The sequence below is a fragment of the Eretmochelys imbricata genome, chromosome 2 (assembly GCF_965152235.1).
Source record: "Eretmochelys imbricata isolate rEreImb1 chromosome 2, rEreImb1.hap1, whole genome shotgun sequence".
Taxonomy (NCBI): Eukaryota; Metazoa; Chordata; order Testudines; family Cheloniidae; genus Eretmochelys; species Eretmochelys imbricata.
Window position 1 is genome coordinate 67,541,948 of NC_135573.1, and position 25,795 is coordinate 67,567,742.

At 43.1% G+C, this 25,795-nt stretch overlaps 1 protein-coding gene across 1 annotated transcript in view; it reads left to right on the top strand.

Moving 5' to 3' along the window:
- Positions 1 to 10,461: 10,461 nt before the first annotated feature.
- The window catches only part of SDR16C5 (short chain dehydrogenase/reductase family 16C member 5), a 29,799-nt gene continuing 14,465 nt past the window's right edge, over positions 10,462 to 25,795 (top strand). Inside the window, exons 1-2 of the mRNA XM_077808994.1 lie at positions 10,462 to 10,791; positions 19,767 to 19,898. Of these exons, the coding sequence (XP_077665120.1) occupies positions 10,462 to 10,791; positions 19,767 to 19,898 (462 nt within the window). The remainder of the gene's footprint in view (positions 10,792 to 19,766; positions 19,899 to 25,795) is intronic.

A 25,795-nucleotide genomic window follows, 5' to 3' on the forward strand; every position in this document is an offset into this window, starting at 1 on the left:
TCTGCCATTTTGTTGCCCAGTCATCCAGTTTTGAGAGATCCTTTTGTAGCTCTTTGCAGTCTGCCTGGCTCTTAATTATCTTTAGTAATTTTGTATCATCTGCAAATTTTTGCCATCTCACTGTTTAGCCCTTTTTCCAGATCATTTATGAATATGTTGAATAGGACTGGTCCCAGAACAGACCCTTGGAGGACACCACTATTTACCTCTCTCCATTCTGAAAACTGACCATTTATACCAGTGGTGCCCAAACTAGGGGCGCCGCTTGTTCAGGGAAAGCCCCTGGCAGGCCGGGCTGGTTTGTTTACCTGCCGTGTCTGCAGGTTCAACCGATCGCGGCTCCCACTGGCCACAGTTTGCTACTCCAGGCCAAGGGGGGCTGCGGGAAGGACAGCCAGCACGTCCTTAGGCCTCTGCCGCTTTCCGCAGCCCCCATTGGCCGAGAACAGCGAACCATGGCCAGTGGGAGCCACGATCGGTCGAACCTGCAGACTCAGCAGGCAAACAAACCAGCTTGGCCTGCCAGGGGCTTTCCCTGAACAAGCAGCACCCCTAGTTTGGGAACCACTGATTTATACCTACCCTTTGTTTCCTATCTTTTAACCAATTACCAATCCATGACAGTACCTCCCCTCTTATCCTGTGGCAGCTTACTTTGCATAAGAGCCGTTGGTGAGGAACCCTGTCAAAGGCTTTCTGAAAATCTAAGTACACTATATCCACTGCATCCCCTTGGTCCACATGCTTGTTGACCCACTCAAAGAATTCTAGTAGATTAGTGAGACATGGTTTCCCTTTATTAAAACCATGTTGACTCTTCCTCAACAAATTATCTTCATCTACATCTGACAATATTGTTCTTTATTATAGTTTCAACAAGTTTGCCTGGTACTGAAGTCCAGCTTACAGGCCTGTAATTGCTGGGATCCCCTCTGGAGCCCTTTTTAAAAATTGGCGTCACATTATCTATCCTCCAATCATCTGGTACAGAAGCTGATTTAAATGATAGGTTACAGACTACAGTTAGTAATTTTGCAATTTCACATTTGAGTTCCTTCAGAACTCTTGGGTGAATACCATCTGGTCCTGGTGACTTGTTGCTGTTTAATTTATCAATTTGTTCCAAAACCTCCTCTAATGATACCTCAATCTGGGACAGTTCCTCAGATCTGTCACCTAAAAAGAACGGCTCAGGTTTGGGAATCTCCCTCACATCCTCAGCCATGAAGACCAACACAAAGAATTCATTTAGTTTCTCCACAATGGCCTTATCGTCCTTGAGTGCTCCTTTAGCACCTCAATCGTCCCGTGGCCCCACTGGTTGTTTAGCAGGCTTCCTGCTTCTGATGTACTTAAAAAAAATTGCTATTACTTTTTGAGTCTTTAGTTAACTGTTCCTCAAATTCTTTTTTGGCCTTCCTAATTGTAATTTTACATTTCATTTGCCAGTGTTTATGCTCCTTTCTATTTTTCTCACTAGGATTTAACTTCCACTTTTTAAAGGATGCCTTTTTGCCTCTCACTGCTTCTTTTACTTTATTATTTAGCCACGGTGGCTCTTTTTTGGTTCTCTTACTGTGTTTTTTAATTTGGGGTATATATTTAAGTTGAGCCTCTATTATGGTGTCTTTAAAAGGTTTCCATGCAGCTTGCAGAGATTTCACTTTTGGCACTGTAGCCTTTAATTTCTGTTTAACTAACCTCCTCATTTTTGTGTAGATCCCCTTTCTGAAATTAAATGCTACAGCGTTGGGCTGCTGTGGTGTTTTTCCTGCCACAGGAACATTAACAGAACTCTCAACTATAAGAGTAAAGCTTGGCTGTGTGGGAGACAGACTTTCTCCGGAGACGATCCAAGACTGTGGAATAAACTCCCCCAGGAATTAAGGACCATCACAAACCTCACCACTTTCCACTCCAAATGTAAGGTGCATTTCTTTGACCGTGCCTTCTCTTACATAAATACACAGCAACAGGTATATTTACATTAAAAGAAACCTCCACTGCACATACTTCATTCTCTGTGGAGAGGTTAAGAGATGACACAACATGTGATAGATGTGCAGTAACATTGCTTAGTGCACTGCTGGAAGGTGCTGAGATGCTATTGTGATGAGCAAAGTATAAGGAACCTGACTAGAATACAAAAGACATGCCTGCCTTCTGCCACAATAAGCAGACAGGATGTAGGTGGAATGTACAGTAGTTACTTATAAATCTAATTAAATACCCCCTATGCAAATATGCTATCAGTGCTTACAGAGCAGAATTTGCCCTTACATTTTCAAACTTCAATTACATTAAAACCTATTTTATTTAAATGTTTGAAATGAAAAATATCTAATGATACTGCATAGAAAAAGCATATTATGGAATTCAACTTAATTTTAGCACTTTTTAAAAAATCCACTCCCTCTGTGGCCTTCCTCGTGACTGTGTAGGGGACCAGAACACTTTTATTCAAAAATGGAAATCTAGAGATCGAAGTAACTGTGACGGGTTCGGTCACAGAGATCCCCTTGAGACTGTCACCTGACATGCTGAAACCACCTCTGAGCCTGTTTTCCCTGCCAGCTTGGGACTCCAGAACCCTCTCTTGCCGAGACAGACACGGTACCCTGGTACAACCCAGACCCAGGGTCTGGTCCATGCCCCTGAAGCTGCAGACTTAACTGAAAATAGGTCAACCAGTTACTTATCTCCAGCACCCAGACACCCAGCTCCCAATGGGATCCAAACCCCAAATAAATCCGTTTTACTCTGTATAAAGCTTATACAGTGTAAACTCATAAATTGTCTGCCGTCTATAACACTGATACAGAGATATGCACAGCTGTTTTCTCCCCCAGGTATTAATCACTTACTCTGGGTTTAATAACAAACAAAAGTGATTTTATTAAGTATAAAAAGTAGGATTTAAGTGGTTTCAAGTAATAACAGACAGAACCAAGTAAGCCACCAAGCAAAATAAAACAAAACACACAAGTCTAAGCCTAATACATTAAGAAATTCATTACAGGTAATATCTCACCCTCAGAGATGTTCCAATAAGCTTCTTTCACAGACTAGATGCCTTCCTAGTCTGGGCCCAATCCTTTCCCCCTGGTACAGTCCTTGTTAGTTCCAGCAGACGTCTTAGGTGTTAAGCAGGGGCTTTCACATGACTGGGACCCCCCCTTGTCCTGCTCACCCCCTTTTATAGCTTTGACACAAGGAGGGAATCCTTTGTCTCTATGGGTCCTCACCCCTCCTTCTAAATGGAAAAGCACCAGGTTTAAGATTGATTCCAGTATCAGGTGACATGGTATATCAGGTCATATCAGACCTCATTCTTCATTACCCACGGGCTGGCCTACACGTACACGGGATGGCTTGCAGGTAAACAGAGCCATTTACAACCATTCGTCCTAGTCAATGGGAGCCATCAAGATTCTAAACCACCATTTATGGCCCACACTTTGCATAATTACAATAGGACCTCAGAGTTATACTTCATCTTTCTAGCTTCAGATACAAGAAAGATACATGCATACAAATAGGAGGAATATATTCAGTAGGTTATAACCTTTGTTATGATACCTTACAAGAGACCTTTTGCATAAAGCATATTCCATTTACATCATATTTACACTCATAAGCATATCTCCATAAAACACATGGAGTGCACCATCACAATAACCTTACTTACCTCTTTAAATAAACACAAAAGGTGTAAACATTAATTTATACCATGGAAGCTGTTAAAATGATCATGAGGTAAATAGGCAGGAAGTACATGTTTGGACAGAAGTGACTAATGTTATACACAGTAAAATGGGAGACGTTTAGGTGGGTCTATCCATCATATGTTTGATCTTCTTGCATACAAATATTAATTAAAGTGAATGAAACTAGTTTTAAAAGGACTGCTGTCTAAGGCAAGGTATGTAAAATGCTAGATTAAATTAAATGTCATAGAAGCATTCACATAATTACTAAGCAAAAAGGAATAGTTTTAATTAGGATAGAAGGAAAACTGACTGCTATGGGTGTCTCCTTAAAGACCTGAAACAAGGGTAAGCTAGTTGCTTTGCTTTAGATGTATTTTTCAGTGTTGCAAAACCATTAACATACCCTTTATTGTGTTTAGCAAGTTCAACTGTAATAGTTACTTTACAGATCTCTCCATGATTGACCTTGAACCACACTGTGTCAATTGTGACAGGCATTTTCCCTCCTTTTTTAAAAATATATGGTTCCCTCTCCCCTGCAGATCTGAATGCAGGAGACGCAATTTAGTTCTGTTGCATGGGGACAAGCTGTACGACAGGGATCAAAGTGGGGGAGAGGATGATAGTGGTATTCTTCCAAGTTCTGTCCTCCTGTGATGCAAAAATGAGACTCTACTCTCACTGCTATGGTGTTCAGAATACAAACATGTACTTTCCAAGCTCTCCTGGGCACCTCAGTCTTGGCTTCCCCAAGGTGCAACCAGGGTGTCATCTTTGACTTGGACCTCTCTCGATGGCCTCACAGCCAGGCTCTTTTTAAAACTTGTTAATTCTTTCTGAATAATCCCTCTAAAATACAGCCTTTGCAATCCATCCACACAGCTAAAATTATCATCCAAGCTCTCATCTTCTCCAGTCTCAATTAGTGCAATATCCTTCTCTCTAGCTTTAACAAATGTAGTCTTGCCCTACTCATATCCATTCAGAATGCTGCTGCAAAGATCATTTTCCTAGCCCATCACTTTGACCATATCAACCTTCCCTTTGAACCCCTCCATTGGCTCCTCCTTCTCTAATACATCTAATACAAACTCCTTATAATGACTTTCAGGTCCCTTCATAGTCTCCACCTTACCTATCGTCTCTCATTCACTACCAAACTGTCGATTCTCGCCTCCAATCAGCACATGATGCCAGCTTCCACTGCCCACTTGTTAAATTTTCAAACCAACATCTTCATACTTTCTCCCATGCTGCCCCACGTGCTTGGGAAGTGCTGCCCATAAACATCCACAAAACTAACTCATTACACTCCTTCAAAACGCTCCTGAAAACTCTCCGTTGCTGTGATGCCTATAAAAAATTGGCATTGGTTAAGCTGCGGGTGTGCTGATACCACTGCCTGACATGCTGACCAATATCACCTCATTGTTTCCGTGTTCTCCCTGGTCTGTCTGTATCTATGTTTCTTGTTTTATATTTAAATTGTAGGCCCCTTAAAACAGGAACCACGTTTTTGTTCTGTGCTTGTACAGGGCGTAATGCGGTAGCATCCTGAACCATGGTAGGGCCCCTAGGTGCTATAGTAATACAAATCAACAAATAAATACATTTGCAAGCGGCTACTCTCTATTCTGACTTGACTCAGAGCTGGGTGATGTGTAGGTACACTGTACTCACTCATTGTGGCAGCAGGCAGCCTTGTTACAGAAAGTCGGGCCTCCTATCATGTACCAAGATGGACAGGCCGGTAACCAGTACACCAGAGCTCACACTGCATTAGAGAGGGCTCCAAAGTGCTCACTCGTAGCTCCAGCAGCCAGACTCACTCTGAAAGGACACAGGAAGTCTCCAGACAATATTATATAATGCAACTGCAAGGCACAGGTCATCACAAATGCTGAAGAAATTAAGCAAACTCAGGGTTCACAACTTATTGCAGGCAGCCACTCCATGTAATGAACAATGGCATCCTTCTCATCGGATTAAGTATAACAACCTTGTTGGCAGATTCATGTGGAAAAGTAATAACTGGGTGCACTGGCAAAAGATGCCAGATTTGCTCACTGCCCCACTACAAAACTATACCCTTTGCCAATAACCTGGTCAGGAGAGCAAGCCTGTGACACGCTCAACCTGCAGCAGTGACTCCTGTCCTGTGGGGATGGGCAGGGCTCCCCTCTCTAAGCATTGGGACCAGGCACACAGGGTCACAGCACCACTCAGGTTTGGCCCAGAAGGACCTCCAGCATCACTGAGCCACATGTGAATGGCACTGCAGCCCCATGCACCAAGTCGCAGCACCTCGAGAGGACAGCCTGGCCCAGACCCACAGCACAGGAGCTCTTACTGTGCAGAGTGTGAGGCATACTTGTTCTCCAGCCCTACTCCACTCACCCCAAGGCCTCCTCTCCATCCGGGGATTAAGGGCAGAGCCCCCTCGGCAGTTTAGTAGAGTGCATCTATTGACTCAGGAGGCTTCGTCCACCCCAGTAAGATGTCTGTGCACCATACCGCTCCCATGGGAGCCCTGATGCAGCAAGATAGCATAGGAGGACTCCGCACCTCAGCTCAGGGATGCCTCTTTGCAGAGCAGTGTGGAGGATGGGATGAGGGTAGGGGCAATGCCTTGGTCCTGTCTGCCTTAAGTGCACCGCTGGGGGTAGCACAGTGTTGGCTAATACAACTCCTCAGAGCCACCGTCTAGCCCGCTGTAACTTTCTAATGGCAGCAAGACGCTGATGACCCTAGGGCTCCAGCCCCTTGCTGAGGAGCCCTCTCATTGCTACTCTTTTCAGGCACTATGCAGCCACCTGCGACAACGGCCAGGCACACAGCTGCCTCCTCAGAGTATGTCTACACTGCAACATAAGCCCATGCTTGATTCCAGGCTCAAGCCTAACCCCCCTTCTGTCTACACTGCAATTACACTCACCCAGAACTCGAACCCAAGGTCCCAGAACCCTGCAGGGCTGAGGCTCCGAGCTCAAGGTAAGCCATGATGCAGGGTCCAAGCCTTATTGCTCTGCACTGTAGATGCAGCTGCACCTGACTCAGGCCCCAGCAGTCAGTCAGAAGTATCCCAAAATTCCATGGGACAAGTTTCTTAGTCCTCTTTATCCCAACAATATTCAATCCACTCTATTTAAAACAGATGCCACCCTTCGCCTCCCACGCACCCACCCACCCCCGCCCCCCTTTGCAAACAGCAGCAGCTCAGGTCAGCATTAACCCAGTCGCTTCTGATCACAGATATGCAAGCTCACTGTCAGAGAGTCTCCTTGGTCTGCTGCCCAAACGAACCGAACAAGCCTTTTGCAAAGCAAGCTACTTCCTGGTAATGTGCAGGGCAAGCAGTGAGCTGTTTCTACAGTTCACTGCACACCTAGGGCTAGAGCAGCCATATTCGGGGGAGGAGGCACTAGAGACACTGGGATATGGTTACTTTGACTCACATCCGGGCATTACAGTATGGACACCAGAGCCTTAGGTTTGAGCACAAGTTGGAAAAGTGTTAAGGTAGGTTAAAATACAATGTAGATGCTTAAGCCCAGGTAGGGTGACCAGATAGCAAGTGTATAGACATTTTTTTCAGGGCAGGGGAAGGGAATAATAATTGCCTATATAAGACAAAGCCTCTAATACTGGGATCTTTGGTCACCCTAAGACCAGGGCTCCCTACCACAGGTCAGCGCTGACTCAAGTCCCACTAACCCTGCGCTTAAACTGCAGTGCAGACTCACCCAAAGTGGCCACTGACTCGCCCGCCTGGCTTTAAAACCACCCCCACCCCCGCTGCGGGAGATAGTTGGGGGAAGGGGAGCACAGGGGAAACTGCCCCCCCTTCCAGCCCCCACCCGCCCCTGCTCTCTGCCGCGGGCCCCTGGGTGCCCCCCGGCCGCTGCGGGCTGCAATCCCTGGCCAGGCGGCCCCGCTGGGTCACGGCTGCTGGCGGGCAGCGGGCCCGGGCGGGGCGGCCGCTTGAGGGCGGCGTGGCGGGGGCCGGGGAGCTATTTACCCCGCTGGCGCGCGCGGCGCCCGGCACTAGACGGAGCCCGCGCGCCGCAGGGAGCTGTCCGCGCGGTGAGTGGGGAGCGGAGCTACGCGGTCTGCGGGGCGGGGCGGTGCCGGGTCCCCTCGAGCCGTCCGGAGCCAGGCGGCGGCGGCGGCGGCTCCCCCAGTGGCGCTGCGCCGCCGCTTCGGGGCAGGCGTGTCCCCCCGCTCGCAGCCGCGCCGGCTCGCTGCGCCTCCCGGGATGGCGGGAGCCCGGGGCGCCGCGCGCGGGGCAGGGCACGGGGGGGGGGGAGCCGCCCGCCGGGGCTGCTGCCGCTGCTGCTGAGCGCGCCCGCGGAGGGGAGACTAAACGCGGGCGGGGGGAAATCAGCCCCTCCCGTCTGTCAGGGGGGTGGGCGGAGGAGCGGGCTCTGGGGACTTGTCCGCAGCGGATCTTAAAGGAGGGGGCAGGAAAACTTGATCTTTCCAGTGCTTTACAGTTGTGCATGCTGTTGGTGCCCAATGGGCACGTGCCCGCAAACGTGTGCTTTGTGGGATCTCCTGGGCTGGGAGGAAAATCGGCTGCAGGCTCTGGGAAGTACAATAGCTTCCTCAGCTGCGATTCTGTCAGAAGACAGTTAAAAGTGTGCAGGGGACTAATAAACACAGTGTACCTTTCAGTGGTACCTTTGAATGGTGTGCAGCGCTGCCTTGTACAAGGGAGATCTTCCGTCCCCCTCTCCCACCCCTTAAAGTACAGGCCTTAGAAAGGCAAAATCTGAAAAGTGCTTTTAGCCTTAGGTATAATAGCGGGCAGTCCCCTTAGATCTAGCTTTGGACTACTATTTTTGGTATGTTTCAGAGTAACAGCCCTGTTAGTCTGTATTCGCAAAATGAAAAGGAGTACTTGTGGCACCTTAGAGACTAACCAATTTATTTGAGCATAAGCTTTCGTGAGCTACAGCTCACTTCTGTAGCTGAGGAAAGCTCATGCTCAAATAAACTGGTTAGTCTCTAAGGTGCCACAAGTACTCCTTTATTTTTGATATAGATCCTCTGCCTGTCAACATTGGTAACAAAATCCGCATAAACCTTGGAGGGTTGAAAATTATTCACAAAAACTGTTGTACGTATTTAACGGCCACTGCAACAGATAGAAGAAAGAGGAGACTCAATACTGTACTTTTCTTATATATGTTGTCACTGTTTAGGTCTTGATGGTTTTAAAAAAGTATTGTTAGTACTCCTTTTTATAATGTCACAATATCTCATAGCTTGCTATACTGAGCTTTTTAATGGGATTTAAAAGGACAGAGACAAGTGATTTTTTCTTAGTTCATAATTCCCATTAAAATGGGAAATCTCCTTCCTTAGAGGTTTTTAAGGTCAGGCTTGACAAAGCCCTGGCTGGGATGATTTAACTGGGAATTGGTCCTGCTTCGAGCAGGGGGTTGGACTAGATGACCTTCAGGGGTCCCTTCCAACCCTGATATTCTATCATTCTATGATTCTATGAATGCACAGGTTTTTACAGTAAGGGTAATTAACTATTGGAATAATTTACCTAGGGACTGGGTGGATTCTTGATCACTGAGTCTTTAAATCTTGATGGGATATTTTTTTAAAAACATATGCTGTCATTCAAACAGAAATTATCTGCTGGGTGCAGTAATTGCTGGGTAAGATAGGGCTTGTCTTATGCAGGTCAAATTAGAAGATCATGATATTATGATGATCCTTTCTGGCCTTGTCATCTATGGGGGGAAAAAAGCTTATTTGCTGCTTTGTTCCACTTGACAAACATTATTTTCCATCACATCTTGAGTGATGCTGGAGAGGATGAGATTTCACCCATTTGTTCAAAGTAACTACAAAAATCCAAGATAGTTTTATCACAAACTAACTACATAGAACTGGCTTTTTACATACAGCAACTTCAGAAGTGAAATGTACCAAATTTATAACAGGTCCCTAGAATTAAGAGCCTACAATTTAAAGGCACAATAGATATGTACAGTAGAGAACAATGTAAAGGAAACAAAATGATGTGCTGTCATAATAAAATTGTAAGATTGTAATTCTATGCTGCTTAGGAGCATTGGTGCACTTTACCATAATATAAAACACTGGGTGTGATTTTTAAATCTAGGGCTCCTGGGTACCATGAAAATACAAATAGTAATATCAATGGAAAATTTGCAGTGTTTGAACAAATCATTATCTCCTGTGCTTTGAAACTGTGATTCACATTTTCTCTTGGGAGAAGGAAACTTTTTTAGCAGTCTATCTTCTGAGGTTAATGCAGTCTGAGTGTTTTGGTGGTTTTCACTCCATTTAAACAAACTACTCCTTTTAAACAAACTACTACGAAAACAATCTATTTTTTGGCAGAAATGTGAACAATTACACAAAATGTGTGTATACAAAAGCCCACATATGTATATAAAATGATATTACAGCCAATGGAAAATGGAGTGTTAAAACGAAGTGAATAGGAGACTTGTGGGATCTTGCTCCTCTGGCCTAAGCAGTCTTTAACAGCTGGCACTATTCCATGACTCCCTAGGAAAATACAATAAATATATCTAGCGATAAAATGCATTTTTGCAGAAAAGAATTGTGACCTATTAACTAACTAGATCCTTAGGGTACAAGCTAATTCTTTTTTTTTTTTAACCCTAATATCTCTGAAGTTTCAATGCAGCATTTTTGTTTTATCTTTTTAATCAGAAAAATTATCCTTCGTATCTGAAAAATCATGTGCAAGTTAAACAGCATCTTGGAGACCCTTGAATTCCTGATTTTATTAGGATATTACTACTTTGAGGCTTTCGTTCTGTTAATTTGTCCTCCATGTAAAAAGAATGTTGCTGGTGAAATAGTGCTTATTACAGGAGCTGCAAATGGGATTGGAAGGCAGATTGCCTTAAATTTTGCTCGTCTTGGGGCTACCCTGGTTTTCTGGGACATTGATGAAGAAGGTAACAAAGAGACGACTAAACTGGCCAAAGAAAATGGAGCCAAAGGAGTTTATGCCTACAGGTGTGACTGCAGCAATAGGGAAGAAGTCTACAGAGTGGCAGATCAGGTAATATTTTACGTTGTTTTTGTTTCCAGTATAATATTGTATCTGATTAAAAGATATCTCTTTCAAATAATTAGTTTTAGAAGCAGTAATGTTTAATAAAGAGGACTTACCACTTATGTCCATTTATTGCAATTTAACAAAAAAATTGAAGGTATTTTAAATGGAGCATAATCTATTTTTTGTAATAAAATAATTGGGTTTGATCTAATGTACTGTGGAGACTGAAATACTGTGAGTTTTCCCTCTAAAGGAAATTAGTTGCTTCAGATCAAAACCATGGTAAAGCATATGATAGTAGTTGACTTCACATGTTCATTGCTGAGACTCAAAATTTGCAAATGTTACTGAGAAACAGTAAAACAGAGTAAAGAGATTTTTCTGCTATTTGTCCATGTGATCAGTGAATTATAGTTAAATAAGGATGTCTTGGGATCTAACCATTTCAAAAAAGCAACTAGGAGGGTCTCATCCTAGTTTTCCTGATGTACAGTTTGACTTATTCTTCACTCAGCCTAAGCTGGAAAATAAGACATAATAGAACCTCACTACAAACTTAACTTTTGCTGCTCTGCTGCCCTATTTTAAGTAAACTAAAGCTTTATCTACACTACACAGTTTTGTCAACAAAAGTCAGATTTCATTGACAAAACAGTGGAGGTGTACACACTGCAGTGTTCCTTCTTCCAATGTAACTCTCCTGCTTTGCCAACAAAATAAAACTACCTCGATGAGAGGCGTAGAGCTTTCTGTGGCAAAGTTATATTGAGAGGGCTCCTTCGTTATGTCACTGTAAATGGCCTCCAGGAGGTGTCCCACAATGCCCATCCTGAAACTCTGGTCCAGAGTTTGAACTCCGCTGCCCTGCACCCAGGTATACAGGTTTCTGCCCTGCCCCTTTCAAAGTCCCAGGAATTTTTGAAATTCCACTTCCTGTTTGCTCAGTGTGGAGAGCTCACATTGCATCTGCCCAGCTGACCATGAGAGCTCCATGCAGCCAATGCTCTCACTCTTGGACCACACCTGAGTTGTTGGATCTGCTGGCACTGTGGGAAGAGGAGGCTGTGCAGTGCCAGCTCCACTCTAGCCATAGGAACTTCGGTACCTACAATCAGATTTCTCATGGCTTGTTGGATAAGGGCTATGCAGCAGTGCTGTGCGAAGATAAAGGAGCTGAGGCAGGTGTACCAGAAGGCCAGGGAGGCAAACCATCACTCTGATGCTGCACCAAAGACCTGCCACTTCTATAAGGAGCTGGATGCTATCTCTGGTGGCGACCACACCTCCACCACCAAGAGCCCCATGGATACTTAGGATGGGCTGGAGGCAGTGGACAGTGGACTCAACCCCAAGGATGAAGTTGTGGCTGAGGAGGTTGAGTTGGAGGACAACGTGGAGAACACGACAGGGTCGTCCAGTGGCATGGCAAGTCAGGACCTCTTTTCCATTCCAGAGGGATCTAGCCAGTCCCAGCAGTCCATCTCTGGCGTGCATGATGCAGGAGAGGAGAGCCCTGGTAAGTGATGTTTTTGAGTTGATGCTGCTCAGTTATGTGTGGTAGAGCTGTCCTTTGCTCTGTATAATCTAGAAGTGGGCGAAAGGATAGAAACATACAAGACTAGCTGTGTTTGAGTGTGCTCCACATTCCCCTGTGCAGCTAAGCAGCGCGGCGGAACAATGTGTTAATGCACACTGAGATTTCACGGGAATCTTCCAGAGAGATCTCTTGGAAACTTTCCTGGAGGCACTTGACAATCCTCTGCCGAAGGTTCCTTGGCAGAACTGCTTTGTTCCTTCCCCCATTGTAGGAAATTTTCCTACGCCAATCGGCAATCTCTTGTGCAGGTACCAAAGTGGCACGCAGGCAAGCAGCGTAGGGCCTGGGTCTGAAGTTGCTCTCATGCGGAATTTACAATATTGTCCCTAGTTGCATGCACTGATTCCCTTAAAAAAACATGTAGACCCTTTGCTCCATCTTGAATGCCCAACTCCCACCCAGGCCGAACTCACCATGTGTAAGGTGTTTGCCAAGATGTGTGCTTGCCAAGGGACAGTGGGAAAGTGATTCATATGTTAAGAGGTGTATTTTACTGTAATGATTCAATGCTGTGCATGAACTAACCGTCATGCTTCTGTATATTGTTTCTTGTGCTTCTGCAGATGTGGACTTCAGGGGAACCCACTGTACACTGGCAGAGCACCTCTGCCAGATAAGGAAGCAACCAAGGCGGAGCAAGGAGGACATGTTCCAAGAAGTGCTCCAATCCTCAGAGGCCGAAAAAGGAGAATGCAGGGAGTAGAGAGAGACCCTGAAGGAAAAATTTAAAATAGAAAGGCAGGACAGAAAGGAGAGTGAGGAGCGCATCATAAAGGGCCAGGAGTGGATGATAAAAGTGATAGAGGATCAAACAGAGAAGTCCCTAATCAAGCTCCAGGCCAAACACATGTGTGCTCACCCCACCTGCAGCCAATACAGAACTGCTTCCCATGCTCTCCAAACTCCTCCCATATATTCTTTGCAACTTCCCGGAACGTCTCAGTACCCCATTCACTCCACCCCTTCGGACAGCTTCCAAAGTGACAGCGGACTTACACACAGCTATGAGAGCCTACACTGCCCTGAATTGTCATCTCCCTTCCAACCAAGCCTTTTGTGTGTGTTGTTAATTGGTATTTAATAAAAACAAACTCTCTGAAAGATAACCAATCTTTATTTGTCTTCTACACGTGTGGTTGCTAGTGGTCGTAATACATAGTGGCTGTTTGATCTTTTGCTGACTACAAATCCCGGTTAGGAATCATCACAATTTCATGCAAGGCTGCAAGTTAACAGAGCATGGCAGAGTGCTGTATAGAAAGACACATCACTGGTGTTCATTATCAAAATGACAGGTTTCAGAGTAGCAGCCGTGTTAGTCTGTATTCGCAAAAAGAAAAGGAGTACTTGTGGCACCTTATCAAAATGTTGCCTCCAATACCAGCCTGATTTGAATAGCCCTGATTGTGCCCTTCTAGTAGCCCTGGTATCTGGCTGCTCAATTCAGCAGCAAGGCAATCCACCTCTGCGCTCCACCCCTGGGGGAACTTTTCACCCTTAGCCTCACAACTATTATGGAGCGTGCAGAAGGTTGCTATGACCATAGAAATGTTTTCCTCATTTATCCCTAACCTGCCATAAAGGCACGTTCCACAGTCATTCTGCACCTGTTCAGCCTGTTGTTGAAGTGCTCCTTGCTGCTGTCCAGTTTTCCTGTGTAAGGCTTCATGAGCCATGGAAGTAAGGGGTACGTTGGGTCTCCTGGGATCACTATGTCCTTTCAGCATCTCCCACTGGAATCTTCTGGTCTGGAAAGAAAGTCCCTGCTTGGAGCTTTCTGTACAGGCCAGTGTTCTTGAAGATTCGTGCGTCATGCTCCTTCTCGGACCACCCCGCGTTAATGTCAGTGAAACGCCAATGGTGATCCACAATTGCCTGCCACACCATAGACAAGTACCCCTTTCTATTGATGTATTCCGTTGCAAGATGGTCCAGGGCTGGAATTGGAATGTGTGTGCCATCTATCGCCCCTCCGCAGTTAGGGAATCCCATTGCCGCAAAGCCATCCACTATTTCACGCACATTGCCAAGAGTTGCAGTCATTCATAGCCAGATGCAATTAATGGCCCCGCACATTTACGTTAACACAGCCCCAACGGTCGACTTCCTGACTCCAAACTGATTTGTGACTGACCAGTAGTAGTCTGGAGTTGCCAGCTTCCACAAAATGATCGTCATGCACTTCTCTAGCAAGAGGGCAGCTCTCGTTTTGGTGTCCTTGCACTGCAGTGCTGGGGCAAGCTCCACATTCAGTTCCTGGAAGGTGGCTTTCCGCATCCAAAAGTTCTGCAGCCACTACTCGTTATCCCAGACATGCACAATGATGCAGTCCCACCACTCAGTGCTTGTTTCCCGAGCCCAGAAGCAACGGTCCACCATGTTCTGCTGCTCCGTGAATGCCAGAAGTAATCTGGTGTTTCTTTCCATGGCACACAGCAAGTCAGGCAACTCTGATTCCTGTTCAGAGTGGGAGCTCCTGATATACTGCATGACCATCCACAGTGTGTTCATAACAGTGATCACAATAGTAGAGAGCAGTGCGGGATTCATCCTTTCAGACCGAGAAATGCCATGAAACGCAGTCGGCTCCATTCGTCTCACATCAAGTTGGTTGATACACAACTACTCTCAACCATGCACATCGTAACTGGGACAATTTGACCAGCCCCAGTACCATGGCTTACTGTGTTAAGTAACATCCTCCTCCTCGCATCCATTGTGAGGATGCTAAATACAGAAAGGCTTGGGTTTGCACTGATCTTCACAACCAATCACTTTACGCAGACCTCTTCAACCTCCCAAGAGTGTGCATATTGTTGAGACACCTGTTGTGGGCCTACTTGACACTACTTTCTCTGTGATGTCAATGTGGAATGAAGAATGGTCTGCCATTGATGTCAGAAACCAGTCTCTTACAACTGACTTAACCATGTGTGTATCTGGCTTTGATTTGCCATTCTGCTCATGGGGCCTTCTGAACCAATTTTCAATAAGCCAGGGTCAATGTGCAGCCAGCCTTCACACCTGAGGCCAATGAGAGGATCCCACATGTGGCTGTGTCTAAAGACAGACAACGTCACACATCACTGATGACTGGATTTGATGGTGGTCTGACGGTTCTGCACTTCACTGATGAGGGCTGCTGCAAATTGGTTTGGCAAGCTCCACGTACAATAAGAAGATCCTTGGAATAAAATGAAATAATCAATTAATCAGAGGATTTAACTAAGTACAAATAAAAACTTTCTAGAATTTCTAAGGATTGATTAAGAATGTGGCTGTCTATTTGGTTATAAATCCCAACTAAAGAATTTTACCAACTTTAGTCAAATTTACAACTTGGTACCTGTTGGAATCTTAATACTGAAACTAATTTTTTATTTGTCTGAACCACATCCTCAAAGCCAATTGTAAAGATTTCTTTTTAGAATTCTGTTGCTATGGGGTGGCTAACGCTTTCCTCCTTCCACGCCGCAAAAGAGACATTATAGTACAGACTTTAACAGAACACTCTTCATAAGCAGAAGTTTGAGAACACTTGCTTACCAGAAATTACAGAATACAATTTCAAGCCAATGTAAGCCAGGACATTAAAACACAGAACACACTTCAATGAATGGTTTTATGAGACAACTTTTAGGGTTGTTTAGACCTGAAGAACTTACTTTCTGGCGTCGTCTCTGTTTAGACTTTTGGGGTATTTATACACCAGGTGCATGCATGGAGCCACACTTTCACACTCTAAAATGAAAGAATGTTAAAAAAAAAAAAAAAAAAAAAGCTGGGATCTCTACCAGCTAATAAATGCAAAAGACAAAAACAGGAAAAAAGGAAAACTAAGATACTTAAGATAAAAAAGGTGTTGTGAGCTCTTAAACCTTTGTAGTCTTCTGGACTTTCATAGAGTATGCAGCATTGTTGTAGCCATGTTGGTCCCAGGATATGAGAGCGACGAGGTGGGTAAGATCATGTCTTTTAATGGACCAACTTCTGTTGGTGGAAAAGACAAGCTTTTGAACTGCACAATGCTCTTTTTCTGGTGAAGATCTCTGTGCAGCTCAAAAGCTTGTCTCTTCCACCCACAGACGTTGGTCCATTTAAAAACACTACCTCATCCACTCTGTCTCTCTCATAGAGTATGCCGTCAAGGAACCAGACGATGATGTTACTGGCACAGCGCTTCTTGCTAGCAAACCTTCTTGTAGCGAGACTGGTCAAAGGCTGGCATGGCCTGTTCGTTGATGTCTTGACTTCTTCTCCCCAAGGTGGCTGGGTCTTGAGGATTCAGGAACATCAGTCTTCCCTCAGGTGGCTTGTTGACCCAAAAGGTAAAGGCTTCTCAGCCTTACCCTTGATTATTATGATTTGCAAACTTTGCTTACTTTGCCTTGCAGTGCCTGTCTCTAAGGCTGTCATAAACATAGAGTGCGAGACCTACCTTAGAGCCATGAAACTTGGTTCAATCAGGTTTAAATTAGGTTAGCCTGAGCTAGCATCTATATTGGGGAAAGTCCCACTTAAATCAGCAATTTAAAAAATATTCAGTGTTTCACATACCACAGATAATGTTAGACTGTGTCCTTCCCCCATGCTTCCCCCTCTCCTCCAAAAAAACCCAGAACACAAGACTACTTTTGAGGAAGCTGACATGGTCTTATTTAGGTGAAAAGGTCTTATGATGATATGGAATCACCAGGTTATGAAAAGTTCAACAAAAGTCCTATAAAATTAGCTGATTGTTGCTACAATCTATTTCAATCAGTCACTTAACATTCATCCTTCACAAAATTAAAAATAAGGTTAAACAACTAAGGATCAGTGGCGTCATTCTTCTTGCAAACAAGACAATTTACAGTAATCTTTCTATTTTGAAACTGGGCTGTATGTCAGACAACTTATCTTCTGGAATCTTCATCTTGAAGTTACTTTAAAACCTATCAGGATCAAACCATTTAAGAATACAATTTAAAAACTAATATAAAGTCTGAATTTCCATATACTCTATTTCTCTTGAGAAAGCATATACAAAAGTGGCAGTTAAGCTGGTATACGCAATCTTAACGTTAGCATTTTCTAACTGACTCCTGAATGTAGTGAGTGGAGTTGAGTGAATAATGTATTTTTTGGTTTGCTGGCAATTCTGAAAAAAAAATGTTTTTGTCAAATGACACTTTTCAGCAAATCAAAACATTAAAAAGAGTTGACACGTTTGGGTAATGTCACATTGAAATGTTTTGTTTCATTTTGACCCAAAAAATCCATTATGATTTGCAGGCATTTTGACAAAAGCAAAGTATGCAAAGCTGGATGAGGAGGTGATAGTGGTGTCTCCCTTTATAAGTTTTAGACCTGTGGTTAAAGCACTCACACGGAAGACCTGTGTTTGTTTCCCTGCTTCTGATGTGGAGAAGTGATTTGAACTTGGGTTTCCAGCACTACAGGAGAGTGCCTAGCCACTGGACTTTTCTGGTGTGGGGCTTTCTCAGTCTCTTCTGTTGAAGCTTTTCCACTTTTCCACTAAATAGTCATTGAGCAAGGACTTCAATTTGGGTCTCCCATATCCTACGTAAGTGCCGTAACTACCATGCTATAGGGTCATTCTCAGTCTCATTCCCTGGCCCAAACACTTTTGTATGACTATGAATGACACTCGATACTGTGAATGACAATGGATAGTCATTGGGCCAGGGAAAGTGAGTGAGTATGACTCTATAGCCTGGTATTTAGGACAGTCACCTAAGATGTGGGAGACCCAAGTTGAAGTCAGTGCTCCATGACTATTTAATTATTGATACTAAGGGCTTTCCTTCAAGTGCAGCTGCACCACTGTAGCACTTTAGTGGAGATGCTACTACACTGACAAGAGAGCTACTCCTGTCAGAATAGTTAATCCCCCTCCCTGAGAGGCAGTAGTAGGGTGACCAGATGTCCCGATTTTATAGGGACAGTCCCGATTTTTGGGTCTTTTTTTTATATAGGCTCCTATTACCCCCCATACCCTGTCCCGATTTTTCACATTTGCTGTCTGGTCACCCTAGGCAGTAGGTATGTCAAGGGGAGAAGCACTCCTATCAATATAGCACTGTCTACATGGGGGGTTAGGTCAGTATAACAACATTTCTCAAAGGTGTGGATTTTTCAGACCCCTGAGCGACATAGTTATATAGGTCTGTAGTCTAGACGTGGCCAAAGTGGAACAGCTTCAACAGGTGAGATTAAGAAAGCCCCATCGCCCAATGATTATGCAATGTGGGAGACCCAAGTGCAGATCCCTTCAACACATCACACAGGGTGTGGAATTGCAGCCAGATTTCCCACATCCTAGGTGAGTGGCCTAACTGCTAGGCTAAAGCTTATAAGGGAAACACCTCCTTTTCTAGCGAATTTGTCCGTGCTTTGCTTTTGTCAAAATGCCGAAAAATCAAAAGCATTTTTTCCAGGTCAAAACTAAACATTTTGTTTCAACATTATCAAAACATTGAGACTCTTTCAGCTCAGTTGAAACTATTTGGTGAACTTGACACAAATTTGGAAATAGTTTGGATCCACCCAAAACTGCATTTTTTTATGAATAAACTACTCATCTGAAAAATTTCATCCAATGCTAGTAACGATGTTGTTTGTTTTGTTGTCGTTTTTTAAAATGGAATATAAGAATAATCATATGCGCATAGTACACATTACCAGGTAAACTAATATACTGAAATTATTCCAGGTCCATATGAAATTTCCAACACATTGACTCTACCAGCTAAACATTACGGGATCAAGCACCTTGAATATTCTGCGTTCCTATGAGTATGGATTATTCTTAAAAGCACAGATTTAGGGCTTGTCTACATGTGCAACAATGTGTGCTAAAGGGGTGTAATTTCTAAAGTGTACTAACATGTTATGCACTAACTGGCCCATGTAGACCCTGCTGAAACAAATTATACATTCCCTACTGCACATTAATGTAGTGCTTAGTTCTCACCAGCAGGGTTTACATGGGCCAGTTAGTGTGCAACACTTTAGAAATCACACCCTTAAACTACAGGCAGAAATCTGTTCCTTGAAGAGTTTTTTCATACTCAAGTGTTAGAAGTTGGTTGATAAAATATCCTCAATTCCATTAACTCCTTTCTAGGCATGTACACTAATTGAAAAGTCATGTGTGAATCTGACAGTAATCCTCTGAGAGTGTAAACTCTTCAAGACAAGGGACTGTCTTTCTCCGTGTTTGTAAAACACCTATCAAATGTGGTCTGCTTCCACAGTATTGGTAATAAATAATAATGGCAAATATTCAGGAAGTACATAGAACAGATCACTATATGTTTTTATAAACATAAAGCATGAATATCATGTAATAGCTTGGTTTTCCCTTCTTTCCTTTCAGGTTAGAAAAGAAGTTGGGGATGTTAATATCCTAATCAATGATGCAGGCATAGCAAATGTGAAGACGTTTCTTGACCTTCCAGATGCTGATATGGAGAAAACTATAAGGGTGAACATCATGGCCCAGTTCTGGGTAATATATTTTTTCCATGGATAACTGTGAAAGGGCGCTAGCACCCAACTTCTTCAGAAGTGAGCAAAATGTGTTCAACTTAGGTTGTCTAGTATTCAGAAATTCCCGTTAGAAATGGAGCAATATTTGGTTTTGGTTCAACTTGTGACAAATGCCAGGCTGAAAAAGTACTAGCTTGCAAGCTCTGCTCCTCTATGAGGTATGAATTGACTAGGAGCAGGCACCCAAACTGTCCTCGCAAAAAATGATGTGCACTGACGTTAAAAGCAAAATCTGACAGTGCTCTTTGGTGTACATCTAAAGGCTTTGTATTGCTAAGTCAAGAAACAGAATCTCTCTATACTAGCTGTGACTGCAGTTAGTGATGATAGAATTCTATTTTTTTTTGTCTCTTTTCCTATTCTCACTTTTCATAAAACACAAGCCGTTATATATTTAAACTACACTTCCTACACCAGTATGCAGGACTGCACATCTGTAACTGGTATTTTCCTTTGCTTTCCATAGATTTCAAATAAAATTCTGGGGTATTTTTTTTCTGGTACCATCTGTCCTCAACAGCCAGTATTTGTACAGATCCTTTATTCTTAGGGTCTGAAAGCACTTTTCAATGGTTAATAGAGAATTGTCCCATTTTAGAGATTTGTGAAGTCAGAGAAAGGCACCAAGTGGTAAAGTCAGCTTTTGAAAAGTGTTGTCTAACTCTGGTGCATATTTTTAGAACTCTGGACATGACTTGCAAAACAGCTCAGCAGCCAGTAATTCCCACTGTGACATTTATGGCTGGATTGTTATCCATTGTGCTGAAAGATTTTTTTAAAATCTGGCCACTTATTTTGGTGTTTGAATGGGAGCTGATCTGTTTTGAAAATCTGACCCCTAATGCCTGATCTTCTGAGTTGCTGAGTGCTCACAATTTCCATTGACTTCAGCTGGAGTTTCTGAGTTTTCCAGAATCAGGCCATAGTGTGTCAAGCTGAGCACCCAAAAACTGAGGCACACATAATGAAACAGAATTGAACAAGTTAGCCTGAAGTGACTTGACTTTTGTTGGACAGGAAATCATTAGCCACAATTGACCGCATACAGTCTTGTAGCTGTAGTCATCCCATTTTTTTAAAAAAAAGACTGAAAACATAAGTGGCTTAACTGTGAACAAGGATGATGAGCTTGGGCTAAGACACTGAACTGAGACTTCGGGCAGTCTGGGTTAAATTCCTGGCTCTTTTACAGATGTCCTGTGTGAAATATTTAATGATAGTTTAATGTTCAATGCTTAATGAAAGTTAGCATTACTAAGAGATGTTTGAAGCAGCGTTCTGTCTTGTAGACAACAGGTTATTAGGGTACAGTCATTCACTTGCCCTAGGATCTGCCCCACTTCTCAGAGTTACATTCCCCCTGTCATAATTAATTCATGGTCACAAAGATGTGTGGGAATGAGTGGATATGTGAATGCTGAATAGCTATTAATTATATTTAAACAAATAGGACACATGTCTTGGTCATAAGCAGAAGTTTGCCTACCAGTTCCTTATCACATGGCACCTTCTTGCATCTTGTCTTCGAGAATATCTCTTTGTGATTATCAACAAATTGGTGCAAGACACATACATACCGAACTGGCGTCTTCTAGATGACTTCCAGATCAAGGTGCCAAGTCACTGATGCACAATGAACTACAGCTGACATGCTGGAACCCCTAATTGGACAAGAGTGTCCCTAGGGCTGAGTAGAGGAGTCACTGATCCAAAAGATGCTAACCATGCAGAAAGAAGGGAGAGGCTCTCTCACATCAACCCAACACCCAAAGTTGTATCATGCTTTGTTCCCTGGACCAGACATCCAAAGAAGAAGAGGTGAAAGACTCTGACCGCCAGCTAAGCCAAGCCTGAAATCTACAGCTAAGAAATATGAGACCAAACTTTTCTCACCACATGCAAAAGAACTCCAGGTTACATAGTTCCAAACTAAGACCACTCTTATGAGCTATTTGACAGGTTTCAGAGTAACAGCCGTGTTAGTCTGTATTCGCAAAAAGAAAAGGAGTACTTGTGGCACCTTAGAGACTAACCAATTTATTTGAGCATGAGCTTTCGTGTATGCATCCGATGAAGTGAGCTGTAGCTCACGAAAGCTCATGCTCAAATAAATTGGTTAGTCTCTAAGGTGCCACAAGTACTCCTTTTCTTCTTATGAGCTAAAGACTTTGAGAAGAAGGTATGAAAATCCTTCTGTAGAGCAATTCAAGGACACTCAAATCGCTCCAATGCACGCACATGTGTGTCGCAACTGCCTCTCAAAGTAGACACTAAACCCCTAAGTGTTATCTAAACATAAGGAGATCCTGGGTCATGGCAGTTTTAGAATGACACTGGTTTAAGTATGGGTCTCTAGAAAACTTTCTATATCTGTGTATGACTGCCAGAAAAATGCAGGTATTGTGTTCAAGTGGGGAGAGGAAATAGAGTAAATGAACAAACGCTTGATGTGATTTCTGTGAACACGAAGCTAAGCAGGAGAAAGCAACCAGAGAGAGAAGGCACTAAAAATCATTTTAAGAGCTGTACTTCCTCAAAATCAAGGCAAGAAATAGCCTCTGCCTTTAACGGACCCTTCGCTAAAGGGTTTAAATAAAAGGGAATAGCTTCTCCCATTAACCTTCCTGCTAAATCTTAACAGAATTGTTTTCCTTAACTTGTTCACTGGCAAAGCAGATAAATTGAACCATTGAATTACTGATTATGTTTTAATTATACCCTTAATTTGACTGTTGCATTATACCATAGTAAGTTAAGTTAGGAAAACTTTAACTTAAATTAGCTTGTGACATACGTCGCTTAAATTCATATTTGTTCTATAATTGCTTGCTTAGTCTTTTAATAAATTTATAAAAGGTGCACCAAACTGGTTTATTTCTCACAGCTTCAATCCAGAGTAACCTATATAGAGGTAAAAATAATTAAATGTTATTCCTGAGCCCCTCCTATATTTTAATTACTTAAAATAATACCCTATTTTCCCTATAATGGGAAGTTTCTTAACTTCTTTATACATCAGTTCCCAATAATAAAATAGGGATAGTAATACTTCATTTCCCCCTTGCTTTTGTATCTTACCTATTTAGATTGTAAGAGACAGATTTTCAAAGATTTTAGGAACAATAAGTGCCTAGTGAAATTTTCCAAAATAGCTAAGCAAGTTACATATGCTCCTAGTGGGCACTTAGCCACTTTTGAAAATTCCAGTAGTCATCTATTTGCACCTTTAGACACCTAAATACCTCTGAAAATCTAGTCCCAAGTTCTTTGGAGAGGGACTGTCTCTCACTATGAGTTTGAACAGTACCTAGCACAATGGGCCTTGGTCTTGACTGGGACCTGTAGGTGCTATTGTAATAAAAGTGATTAATAATAAAGTAATAATACGCAATTCATATTTTTCCATTACTTCTCTAACTTCCCGTTCTCTATATTTAATTCATTTGCAAATAAGATTTAATTAACTATCTTATTCCCAGTGCATCCCTGCCTCCTTAAAATTAGAAAACACCTTTAGAAGACATAGGCTCAGAACTTCCCTTACATTGGAGACACATTGTAATGTGAAAACCTACACAAAATACACTGCTATGGTGGCTTTGGGGCCACAAGCCAATCACCCCAGCACAGGGGATCCTCCAATGGCTTAGAATTGGTGTAACAGCTCCTACAGCAACCCATTCCTGCCCTGATGCACACCCTAACTGAGCCCTCTGGGAATGAATGAGGTCAATCAGTAACTTTACTTCCGAGTTCACTAGAACTGAAGCCATTTGCACTTCCCATCCAAGAGTTTTCTCTCATTCTAGGCCAATGATAATTATGACTTTGTCTGCATTAGAGCTGGAAGGTGTAAATTCCAGCTCGAGGAGACATACCCTTGCTAGCTCTGATGAAGCTAGCATCCTAAAAATAGAGTATAGCTGTGGTGGTGTGAGGAGCGGGATGAGCAAGCAGACTCACGCATGTACCTGTCTGAGATGCTAAACGTGCTCCAGGCAGCTCTCCCCTCCCACGTCTCACACCGCCATGGCTACGCTCTATTTTTAGCACACTGGCTCAATGAGAGCTAGCATGAGTATGTCTCAAGGTGGAATTTACACTTCCAGCTCAGCGAGAAGCTGCCACTGGGGGAAAGCATGCTCTATAGTTCCAAGCTTTTAGCCCTCCAGAGATAAAATGTTGACAGCAGTAGCTGAAATAATGTGGACAGTGAATGCCTTTGATAGAGAAGGTAATTGTAGTGGCTCTATGTGCATATAGAAAGGAAAAAGACACCAAGCAACTTCACAGATGTGCTAATATTGTTTTCAGTAGAGAACTCTCTCATCTCACAGCATTCTTCTGCCTGTAGAAACAAAGCAAAACACTCACTTATCCACCTTCAGTGTTTGGTTTCCAGTAATGAAAGATCCAGTTCTCTACAGAGCCTTATTGCAAACAATTCCTTCGCAGAATGTTTCTGCAGGTACCAGGTGGGGAAGAAAATATCTGGAGAATTTGGCCAATTGGGGCACTGGGATTTGGCAGATTAATATTCACAAGATTTTCTTCCACAGGGAAAAATCCTGGTCACTGCACAAAGCCTGAGTAATAGGAGAAGAAGCAGAGATTACTTTAAAGATTCTATGAGACCATCAAGGGTTGCCTCCTCCTCAGACCATGCAAACTCCTTACTCTGAGCCTCTTTTCCTCCACCCCTTTGTGCTGGACTTCAATAAGCCTCAACAGATCACAGCTTCCCAGCATGTAGGACTCGTGGATGTTCTGTGCTGGGTCCTATAATACTACTTCTCCCAATATATGCAGAGGGTCCACACTGATTTTGCAGCTGTCACTGACCTTCATGGCCCTGGAGAAGCTGAAGGAGAGGATTTGCCAAAGAGTGCTTACTTTACAAAGAAGAATGAGTAATAATTAGTAATTGCAAGTTTCAAAGCACTCTGTACCTATTTAACTTTGGCATGCTTGCTCTGACAGAGCACTTTTTATTTTGGTAATAGGTAATCCAACCTGCATCTTCCTGTGTTGGAAGCTAACTTTCATGTTTCAAAGTTCTGGAGAGGAGTCATGCAAAGTGTTCTGCTTTGTCTCCACCTGCTGGAAAATGGAGAAATGAAACAGGCCAGAGCGAACTGAATCTATTAGTGATTGTGGAAAATCATCTGTGACTACCAGGTTCCTCTATTTGATTGATATTTAAGGGCAAAATGGAAAACAGCTTTATTACACTTAAAAGCTTTTACTCAGAAGGTTGCTGCGACTGAGCTCTTCATGGGTAGGAAAATTATAGCCTCATATAGGTGAATGGCAGGCACCACTGATTTGGTCAACTTAACGTATCCTATCTACACACATCCACATTGTACATAATTTAAAAGCTTATTATGTCTACTTAAATATGAAGTATGATGTGGCTCTGTCAAGTGGTGCTGGTACCATAGCAACAAGGATACACAATGACACCATAAATGCAGTAAATTGACCAGTTTGAAATATTTGCATTCATTTCTGTTAGCTTTGTACAGATATAATTTGACATTTCTAGTCATCATTATCATCATGATATCTGTCAAGAATAAGTGGGTTACCACAGTTTTCATTGCCTTGGCAAGTATACAGTTCTGTGCAAGCAAGATTTTCTGACTACAGAGACAGTTGATTGTGCATCAAACCCTACTGGTATAGGCACAAATAAGGTCTTGTAGAAGCTCAGGTGCCTTTGAGCCCATGAAGAATACAGAAAGTAGTTAATCATCCACATTTTTCCATCCATGTTGCAATGTCAATCTGATATTCTATTTACCTATGTGTGAAGACATCCAAATCTTTATTTTGCCAAGATGCTCTTTTGAG